At 42.0% G+C, this 11164-nt stretch overlaps 1 protein-coding gene across 4 annotated transcripts; it reads right to left on the bottom strand.

The window, feature by feature from the left end:
* Window positions 1-7629: 7629 nt before the first annotated feature.
* Window positions 7630-10951, bottom strand: LOC147260329 (uncharacterized). 4 transcript variants are annotated; one of them, XM_086205416.1, is made up of 5 exons: window positions 10834-10951; window positions 9766-10244; window positions 9502-9660; window positions 9318-9376; window positions 7630-8749 (listed from the first exon to the last, which is right to left on the bottom strand). In XM_086205416.1, the coding sequence occupies exons 2-5, from the start codon at window positions 9865-9867 to the stop codon at window positions 8476-8478; spliced, it is 594 nt and encodes a 197-aa protein (XP_086061542.1). In that variant the 5' UTR covers window positions 9868-10244; window positions 10834-10951; the 3' UTR covers window positions 7630-8475. The 4 variants fall into 4 exon arrangements, 2 of the variants coding, with proteins under 2 accessions (XP_086061542.1, XP_086061541.1); XM_086205415.1 differs by having other exon boundaries at window positions 9318-9403; XR_015116284.1 differs by having other exon boundaries at window positions 7632-8749; window positions 9318-9418.
* Between the last annotated feature and the right edge of the window lie 213 nt (window positions 10952-11164).

An 11164-nucleotide genomic window follows, 5' to 3' on the forward strand; every position in this document is an offset into this window, starting at 1 on the left:
AAAAGAAAGACATTAGCTTAAAATCAAATGAAATGAAGAGAGAAGAAAAGAGAGAAAGTCAGTGCAGACTATGAATGGGCACATGAGAAGAGGAAAGTTTTCAACCTGGTTTTGAAGATATCCACGCTTGGTGAAAGTTTTACCTCCATTGGTAGCGTGTTCCACTGATTTGCAGCATAGCAACTAAATGCAGCTTCTCCGTGTTTATTTGTCACTCTGCTAAGCACCAGTTGTCCTGAGTTCACAGTTTAGTTTATATGTTCTAAACATGTCACATAGGTGATCAGGAGCTAACCCCTTTAGCGATTTGTATACTAACAGTAATGCTTTGAAGTCTATTCTCTGGCTCACTGGAAGCCAGTGTAAAGTCTTCAAAACTGGAGTGATGTGTTCTGTTCTTTTGGTACGAGTTAGAACCCTAGCAGCAGCATTTTGGAGCAATTGTAGCAGCTTAATGCGCTTTTTAGGAGGGCCTGTTAGCAGACCATTACTATAGTCCAATCTGCGGGATATACGTAAACGCATGGATGAGCATCTCTTGGTGTTTTTGGGTGATAAAACAAATTTGGTACACACATCGAGTGCGGCTACAAATTCGATAATTAATCAAAAAAGCAGCATTCTACTCAATAGCGCCACCTAGATACACAAAAATACCACGCCACGGCCTGTAGGAATGTCCTACAGACATGGGTCCAACACCGTTTTATTTGTCTCATCAAGACGGACAAATCATACACAGACACCCCTGACCTAACTCTAACAGGACGTCCACAATTTGGACACAAATGTCCAATTTTGGACAATTTTGCACCCCGAACAAACGCTATCTCCTCCTAGGGCGTTCATGGTATCGCTTCTAAAACTTAGTACATGACTCTCCAAACTCTGCTGATCAAAAGCTATTAAAAGTTTTAATATAACGTAAACGGTTTGGATTTTATAAGCTCTCAAATTGGGGGAGACACTTTTTACACTTTTCACCTTACAATGGAAACCAATGGGGCACCTATCTACGCTCATGGTACATACTCTCCAACACTCGCTTCTCACATGTAAACTAAAACTCCCACAGCTTCAAAATACACACCACTGTATTCCTGACAAAAATCCCGACAAAAATATGGTATTATGTTCCACTTTTGCCCAACATATGCAGAGCTCTTTGATTTTGACACACCACAAATGTCAAAATCCTCCTCTCTCTCCACTCTGACACAGATCAGAGACAGAGCAGTGGGGGAGGGGTTCTTAAAGGGCCAGCTCTCAGCTCTGCTCTCCACTCTGACACAGACAGAGCAGTGGGGGAGGGGTTCTTAAAGGGCCAGCTCTCAGCTCTGCTCTCTCTCTAGCACAGATCAGAGACAGAGCAGTGGGGGAGGGGTTCTTAAAGGGCCAGCTCTCAGCTCTGCTCTCCACTCTGACACAGACAGCAGAGAGCAGTGGGGGAGGGGTTCTTAAAGGGCCAGCTCTCAGCTCTGCTCTCTCTCTCTGATCAGACTCAGGCTTCTAACTCCTAAACTACAAGGCCCAGGGATTTGCCAATTACACCGTTGGATTTGGGCCGGCGTTTGGCACCCGGTCGTGGCCGCGCACAGGCTCAGCCCTACCAACGCTGCTTGCAGCTTTAATTAGGGCCTGAGCCTGAAGATACTTCAGGCGAAGACCCTATTATGTTTTTCTATTTATGTTTTTGAGGTGATAAAAAGCAGTTTTGATGATCAACAGTGTCACTAAGATCTAATAAAACCAAAATAGATACACGGCCAGAGTCTGTATTCAGTCTTATGTCGTTTAACACATTAACCAGGGCCGTTTCAGTGCTGTGATGCTGTCGGAAACCTGATCAAAATTTGTCCAGAACGCCTACCCTGCCCAGAAAGTCATTAAGCTGATTAAATACAACTTTCTCGATGATCTTGGCTAGAAAAGGGAGATTTGAGACTGGTCTGTAATTATTCAGAATTAAGGCATCTCGGTTTCTCTTTTTTAGAAGCGGTTTCACAGCAGCTCTTTTTAGCATCTCTGGAAAGACACCTGATGACAGTGAATTGTTTACTATTTGCAGTAAATCAGCTTCCACTGAGGGAAGAACAGTTTTTAGAAAGTCAGATGGCGTTACGTCCAGAGTGCATGTTGTTGATCTTAAATGACGGACAGTGTCTTGCAATACTTTTGAGTCAATCAGATTAAACTCTGACAAAACAGTTGAAGGATTAGTTCTAGCAGACAGGAAAACCTCCGTGTTCAACTGTGTGGCATTGATGTTGTGTCTAATGGTTTTGATTTTGTCAGAGAAAAAGTTAACAAATTCATTGCATTTCTCTACGGAGAGAAATTCTGGGTTCATTTGTTGAGGGGGGTTTGTAAGTTTATCAACCACAGTAATCAGGGTTCGCGGGTTGTTGACATTGGTGCTAATCAACTCAGATAAGTGCTGCTGTCGGGCGTTGCAGAGCACACTGTTGTACTCTCGTAACATGTTTCTGTACAGCTCATAATGAACATGGAGCTTGGTTTTCCTCCATATCCGTTCAGCCTTTCTACATTCTTGTTTCAGGGCTTTGACGGCACTAGTATGTCTCCAGGGAGGTTTCTGCTTTATCAACTTCATTTTAGATTTGACAGGGGCCACGGCATCCATTACCTTAAGAACTTTTGAGTTGAATTGATTAAGTTGTTCATCAACTGACTCAGCCCTCCGTGTATCTGCTGTAGCTATAGCTTCCATAAAATCTAAAGCTGTTTTCTCATTTATCCATCTTTTTTTAGAGGTAAGGCAAGGAGTTTTAAAAGGGAGGGGAACAAATGATGGAGGAGGGAAGACGGCTCATAAACACTGGTACAACTTCTCCAGTGCTTTGTTCTCTTGTCTTGGTTTGATTCTCTTGCTTGTTGGGTCACAGTCTTAATGAGGCAGCACATCATTTGCTTTGTTGTAGGCCAGGCACTGCTGCACTGTGTCAGATCTGTGCCTGCCAGATGTCCAATGATCTGATCATCAAAAAGCTGCTTCTCCAGCATCTGGTCAGAGAAATCACCACAGACCAAAATCTTGATTTCCAATATGCCGGTACAGTAACTCTGCAGGTAATCATTTCAGTGTGTCATGGTATGATTTAGCTATTCTGGTAATAAGAGGTCTAACTTGTTTTTTTTGTATCATTGTAGGAAGCCACGATGCATACTTGGCTGACTTGTTTGAAGACAGCATCCTGTGCACAAAGCTTGTAAAGAGGGTCACCTTCATTCCCAAGGACAAGCAGCTAGTCAGGTGGCTTAGAGAAAAGTCTTCATATTTTTGAATAAAAAAAGGTGTAATAAAAAAAAATCTATATTGTTTACTTTATACTTTTGAGTATATCTAAGTGTCTGTACTTCTTTGATTTGTCCTAAGTGATTAATAATAATTATGATTAAAAAAAAACAAACTAGTACCAGGTTTTGAATGGGTGTGTATGTGAAAACTGGCTCCGGGCCGTCTGACCCAGTTGCCTCATGGGTGTTGGGGGGGGCTGGGACACTGTTTAGTGTGTGTTTGTAGTGTTTTTAGTGCTGCTAATGTGTTGCTCTGCCGAGCAAACATAATAGGGTCTTCACCTTAAGTACCTCCGGGCTCAGGCCCTAATAATAATAATAGAGAGAGTGTGAGAAGCTCAGTCATTCGGGAGGGGCTCAGAGTAGTGCCGCTGCTCCTCCATGTCGAGAGGAGTCAGTTGAGGTGGTTTGGGCATCTGGTGAGGATGCCTCCTAGACGCCTCCCTCGGGAGGTGTTCCAGGCATGCCCAACCAGGAGGAGGCCTCGAGGCCGACCCAGGACACACTTGAGGGAATATCTCTCGGCTGACCTGGGAACGCCTCGGGATTCCCCCCCGAAGAGCTGGTAGACATGGCTGGGGTTCCTTGCTTCCTTGCTGAGGCTGCTGCCCCCGCGACCCGGACCAACCGGATAAGTGGAGGAGGACGACGAATAATAATAATAATGATAATAATAATAACAGTAATAATGAATACGGACAGGACTCTGGCATTGTGTATGCTGATACAGTCTTAAATAACCAGTGTAATGCCTGCTTTTGAGGAGCCATGATGTCAAAAAAGTCAGACAGTATAGTCCTATCTGCCTGTACGTCTACAGCAAGGCTATTTCCTCACTATCTGTACCTATGTGTTACCTGTCATTGTGTTTTGCAGCTTTAGCTTAAACCTAATTAACTTATTTTACTCAAAATTAGACCAAATAAATTACTTGTTACACGGTTAGACATTTTTTGCCTGAAGCACTGTCTTTTAGTGACAGTCTTATTTTCTTTTCCCTCTATTCTTTAGCCTTCTGCACTCTCCATGCTAGCACTTGCTTCTCTCTCTTACTCTCTTGATGTGATACTCACTCCTCTGCCTCCTTTATTATGTTGAATGAAGTTTATTTGTCACCCTGGAAGTGAGCCTTAGTGAAGTTGAACTGGACCTGTGACAGCTCTGCAATGATGACTCAAAACAGCTGCGAGAGTTTGCCAGCCCCCACAAAGCTTGTGTGGACTGTGTTATATAAAGCAGGCTTGACAATGAAGTTCATCATCAAGGGAAGTTAACTGATAACGTGCATTCGCAGTTACATTCTGGTACAGTGCTTGGCTAAGACATTGATCCGAAACCCACTTCCACACAGTGCAACACACAAAACTACAGGTGCCTGCAAGGCCCAAAACCCTGTAATGTAATATATCACATCTCCCTTTTTTCAAAAGATATTTTATTCTTCTGTGTTATTTAACTTTACAATTGGAAATCTATTCTGTTTCAACTACAAGATTTACAAAAAAAAAAAAAAAATTGAGTTGCAAGCAGCAGGTTGTATCATTTTTCACCTAATTCAAAATTTTTTGACCGTGAGATCTCAAGCAGAAGAACAATAACTTTTCATTTCATAGGAATAACCCCTGCCTACTCTCTATATTGCACAGGTAGTCTAACTATTGTACCGGTTCTGGTTTTATATGAGAGACCTTCAGAGTTATTTATCAGGTGTCTCTTTCTGACCATCCATAAGTGAGAGTTCAGCTGAGGATGTGTTTTTTTCCAGGTTCACCTCTTGTGTCACAGTCTTTCATCCCTGACTCTATGTTCAGTCAACTGTCCAGTTCAAGCAGCGAGTGGAAAATTAGCTCATTTATTTTCCGCAGGTACTTTCTGCTTCTCCTGTATAGTTGCCCATCAAGTGTGTGGACAACAAATGCTCATGTTTGTGCAAGATCACAGCTCTCTGCCATGTCGCTCCTCTCTGCACAGTCACCTAATTCTCCTGCTTGGAGGTCAAGACTGTCACCTTGTATGTGTGTTGAAGTAGATCTTTTGCTTCTCCTGTTTGTTTGTTTGTTCTGAACTGCTTGTGTACCTGAACTGTTCCATCAGGTATAAGCAGTGAGGTTGATACTGAATGTCTTTCAGTATTTGCCTCTCAGTTTTCCTATCAGCCTCCATCCCATGAGCATTGTGCTTGTGATAATCCCACACCCTCCAGTGATGTGTTGCGATACTCCAAAAGTGAAATGTAGGGATTACCACGATACTCTGATATTTTCTGCAGATGTTCATTCTGTACATCTAAAAGTAACCCATAAAGTCAGCTGCCCTTTTAAAGTCTATAATTTTGAAAGCAGCGTTTGCTCTTCTTTCTAAATGCACTAGGACAAAATACACAGGGCGCAGACCTGAAAGCGGTTTAAGTCAGAAATCATTGGTGATGACTTTGTAAGCCGTGACAGTGATGCTGTGCAAGAGCAAATGTCAGACCCAGATGACACAGAGTATTCAAAAGAGGTGAGTTATGCCTTCAGTCAGTGAGCGGGATCCTCATGATTTAGAAAAACAGCATCAGCGGAACTTAGAAACTCTTCAGTTAAAGATGCAAAATGTACTGCACATATCAGAAAGTGTAGTGCAAGATGTACTAAAACAACTTCATAAAATCAATAAGCTGTCACAGCCACTTCTCAAAACCAAAATCAGGGCTATATTAAAGAAGTATTATACTCACACTGATGAAATAGTTTTGCAAGAAGTTACTAGTGGTGTGAACAAGATTACGTGTTGTGCTAAAGATGCACCCTGCTAAAAGGAGAGCAGTCTGTGTTTGCAGAGAGTTCCCACTGGTACATCTCACACAATATGTTGTTGGAAAAGGGAAAAAAAACACCCTCTTAAAATTTTTTTTGACCTAAATCAACCAGCTGAGTCAACTTGCTGTCACTGTCAATGGTGGTAAATGTGGAAGGGACACAACAAATGGAGACCCTCCCAAGAAGAACAAAAGAAGCCAAGAAAAGGGGAAATACATTTCCTGCCTGATTATCCAGATGGGAGGGATCACCACAATCTGGGGAGAGCTCCTCATATTCTGGTCCATGAAATGTTGAAGGGCAGCACGGTGGTGCAGTGGTGAACACTGTTGCCTCACAGCAAGAAGGTTCTGGGTTTGAGTCCCAGCTCCATCACGGGATCGTTCTGTGTGGAGTCTCCATGTTCTCTCTGTTCCTGTGTGGGTTCTCTCTGGTACTCCAGCTTCCTCCCACAGTCCAAAGACATCAAGAGGGGACGAGGCTGATTGATACTCTAAATTGACCGTAGGTGTGACTGTGAGTGTGAATGGTTGTCTGTCTCTATGTGTTGGCCCTGCGATGGACTGGGTGAACCCCACCTCAAGCTTGAAGGCTACTGGGATAGGCTCCAGTCCCCCGCAACCCTTAACAAGATAAGTGGAAGAAAATGGATGGATGGATGGGAATGTTGAAGACAGAGCCATATGGATCCTTTGTTGAGAGATAAATGTGACCTTAGGGGCGGCATGGCTCCAAGGTAGAATGGCAGTTTAGCAACCAAAGTCCCCCTGTCAAAGAATGCCTGAGCAAGATACTGAGACCCTAATTGCTCCTGATGGCCCTGCGACAGACATGCAACCTATCCAGGGTGAACCCCGCCTCTCGCCCACGTCAGCTGGGATAGGCTCCACCCCCTCGTGAGAACCTTAACGGATAAGCAGGATAGAAAAAGGATGGATGGCTGGATAGACGTGACCTTTGTACTTCCCAGAAAGGAAATTGTCAGAGACAGCCTGACATTGGCCAGATTCTTAATCGATGGCCAGCTCCTTTTACAGAAAGCCAGGTGTGTATTCAGTTTTTTGATATCTACAGGGAAGAATTTAATGACTTTGTGTTTTCTAAATGTAATGCTGAATAAATCACTAAAATAAAATAAATAAGTAAATAAATGCCTTGAATGTTGTTTTTTTTCTTCTTTGCTATTTTGAGTGACGGGTCCCCAATACTGTTTGCTGCACATCGAAGTACACTGTAAAAAAAGAATAGTGGAGAAAACTTAAAATTTCAAGGCAACCTTTTGCAGGAAGACTTTTGAATTGTGTCAGCAATTTGCTGTCATTGTCCTAACTCAAATCTTATCGTTGGGACAATGACAGCAAATTCCTGACACAATTCACATAACAGCGTAAGTGTAATTAGTACAAGTGACAATTCATCGTTGTACTAATTATATTTAGGCTGTTATGTTAATAGTCACTACTATTAAATTCTCATTTTGTGAATATAAAGATTTTTATTTGCTCATTTCCTCATAATTCATATAACTAGCAAAAGGTGATTAACTACACAGTCATTTATTTACCTGTATTTGAATAAACACACAATTCTAAATAGAGTCAACTATTTCATTTTGCTGTTAAGTCAAGAATTGCACATGAAACTCACGCACTGTTACACATAACAGTGACAATAAGAGTCTATGGCACATCTGGCCAGAGGTATGTATCCATACTACAAAAACTGTATGTGCCAATGTAACAGTGAAGAATGGCCCATGGAAGCTTCAAGCAGTAACTCACTCACTATGACACAATAAGTGTCAGTAAGAGTCAAGAATGGCACATCTGCCCATCACACACAATATAACTCTTATTCACTCTCTATTTCACACACACAAAAGAAAAATATGTCCCAGTGTAAGAGTCGAGATTTGGCACATGTCGCTACAGGTATGTAGGTATGCATAGTGTAAAAAAAAAAAAAAAAAAAAAAAAAAGCCAATGTAAGAGTCAAGATTGGCACATCTCGCTACAGGTATGTAGGTAGGCATATTATAAAAACATGTAAAAGAAAAAATGTGCCAATTTAACAGTGAAGAATGGCACATGTAAGCAGTTCAATATCACAATAATACAGTAACAGTGACAATGTAACCCAGTCTCAACCACACCATAGAAAAACATGTGCCAGTGTAACAACAAGAATGGCACATTTGCCCACAGGTAGGGTACGCCAATAAAAATATGCGAATACCAATATAAACAGTTCAACATTCTAACACATGTCTTAAAGGCAACCAAGTGTCCCAGTGAAACGCATGGCATTGGTTTACAGAAGTAATTTGTTCTGCAATGATCGCACACGCTGTGTGCAATCAGAGCCAATCTCCATGAAGAAAACACGTGTTGAAGTGCATCAAAAGTGTACTTGAGAGTCTTTGGATATGACATATTGAGAGCATACAGCAGTCCAAAAAGGTATGCAAGTGCAGAGGGAAGATCTGGTACTTCATCCAGGACAATGGTCTCCTCCAAAATGAGAGCAATGTTCTGCACCATTGCTGATGAAGTCGGTGCAACGCCTTCCTCCACAACAAATAGTATGCCCACAGCCACTCCAGTGGTTGCCTCATCTTCGGGGTCACGCTCCTGTAAAACAAGAGCAGTATTTACATAGGATTTTAAGTCAAATATTTCACTACAGTGCGAACTACATGCCTACATTACACGGTTCGGAAGGCAAAGAGAAATCTGTCAAAGGACTGCCCATCTTCACCAGGTGAGTAATTAAAACTTCACATTTTACTATGTCAGAGTATGAGCATCTGATGACACTGACACAAACAAATGAAAGCTGCAAAACAACTCCTGTAACTTTTCTATGATGTTTTATGAATGTTTAAAAAGGTGTGAAAAATATGGAGGTGCTATGGATGTCAAACTTTGAGGACTTCTACAACAAAAACTGAACTAGGGAGAAAAACATCCTTGATAACTTTTGTTCAGCACATCCTCCTCTGTCATATACTACACGTTGAAGTAAATGCGTGTGTGTCACAAAATATCAATAAACTCCATTCTTGGGGGTATTCATGCAGGAAGATAGAGGTTGCTTCTCTGAGAGTGCCCCTGATGAAATACCACTACAGCACTTATGTGGGCGTGTCAAAATCAAAATGCTGTCTTTTTGTGATATGTAGTACTTAAGAGACATTGCCTGAATAAATCTTTGGGCTCCTCCCGAAGAAAAACCGGAAGGCCTCGAAGCGCAGCATCCTTGCGATGTCGGACAATGTTAGAGGTCTACAAATAAAAAATCTAAATACAGTGTTGTTTAATTTTGCAAACAAAGAAAATTATTCTGCACGACATGATTAAAATAAATGCTTCCAACATTGTACCTCATCATCAAGCTTATCCAAGACATCTTCCATTTCCTTTCCACAAGCTCCTTTTCGGGCACCGTACAGTCGCAGAAGTTTCGGTGTGTATTTGTCCACTGCCGCTCTGCATGTTCCCAGCAAGTCCTTGTTTGTGATGCGGAAAAACTCCTCACATATCTGCCAAGACACATCAGGATATCTACAAATCAGAACAATTACTAAGAGTTCAAAATAAACATTACACACATCAAAAAACAAGGGGACAGAAGAGCAAACACTTACCTGTTCTTTAACGAACAAAGCTGGCCATCTATTTTGGACTTCCACCACCATTGGTTGCTCCTCCACTATCTCTCTTCTCCTTAGGGAAAATGTTAAGTCCATCTTCTCCCTCACAAGTCAATGATCTAATCGTGCTTTCTTGGATGCTTCCACCCAGAGAAGTCTTTGTTCCTCAAGTGATGCATCATCTTGTTGTTGTGGATGTTGAGGAACATAGTTCACTTCACCACTCCTCCATTCATGGAAATCACAAAGCTCACATTTAAAAATTATGCTCGACTGGGGAATTTGCTGACCTTTGCTGTGAATTCTAGATAAATGTGATTTCAGAGCTCCCCGAGTCCTAAAGGCACATACACAGGTGGAATGGACACAAGGCCAATGATGAGGTCTTCGATGATACAGCTCGTAGTGTCGGATGAGGTTTTCCTCGTTTCCCGTGAATGAACAGAGCTTGCACTGCATGTGGATTTTCCTCCCTATAAATAAAAACAATAGTCAACAACAGGTTGGGGAAAAAAATTTACATATGTAAAATACAATCATTGGGTTAATGCTGGCGTAATGGGAGGGAGTGCCAAGGAGAAACTTTGCTGCATGCAGATATATATACAGAATATTTTATTGGGCATCGACTTGTGGTTTTACAGGCATGCAACAGATCTAGGGTTTAACAGAAGTTTTCAACTGTACACAGAACGGCACCATCATGGCGTATTAACGTATTCCATGTGTTTGCGTTGCGAAACGCGCGCACTGTGACAGTTGCATTTTGAAAATGGCCGATGTCATGCCATGCATCTGCGAGTGAAATAACGTGCTGGCGGGCAGCCGAGCAACACAGCCGGCGGGCAGGCGAAACGAGGGCGGCAGAGGAGGGAAGCAACGCTGAGATTTTGCTTGTGTGACTAAATGCGCGACTGTCAAACAAGTTGTGAGGGAACAGAAAGCAGGGCTAACTTTCTAGCTAGAGGCTAGTAATGTTAGCTAAGCTGAGAAGGTAGCCAATTTACACACTCGATATTCATTTATCGTGGCAATATGTACATTTTTAGACAAAATACTTACTTTCACATTTTGACGGAAGCTTGTACCGGATTCAAATCGGCGTCTGATACACTTGCTTGCTTTCTCCGCCAACTTCTCTTCTTCGGTGCAGTGCTACCAGTCTATGGGTACTACCAGACAGACCGTACTTGCCCTGCGCCACCCAGTGGCGCAATGTCAGAGCTGCATTATGGTTTTTTTTTTTGGCTTTGTTGTACCAACAACAAGTTGCAAATCCTGGTAATTTATAATAACATATTTTGTCATAATTGAGGTGCACATTATGGCTTTAACATTTATTTTTTAGTTATATATACACATTTTAATTTCCATTTTCAAACTGTTTAGTATA

The sequence above is a fragment of the Aulostomus chinensis genome, chromosome 6 (genome assembly GCF_037954235.1).
Source record: "Aulostomus chinensis isolate RoL2024-O1b breed Wild chromosome 6, RoL_Achi_v1.0, whole genome shotgun sequence".
NCBI lineage: Eukaryota > Metazoa > Chordata > Actinopteri > Syngnathiformes > Aulostomidae > Aulostomus > Aulostomus chinensis.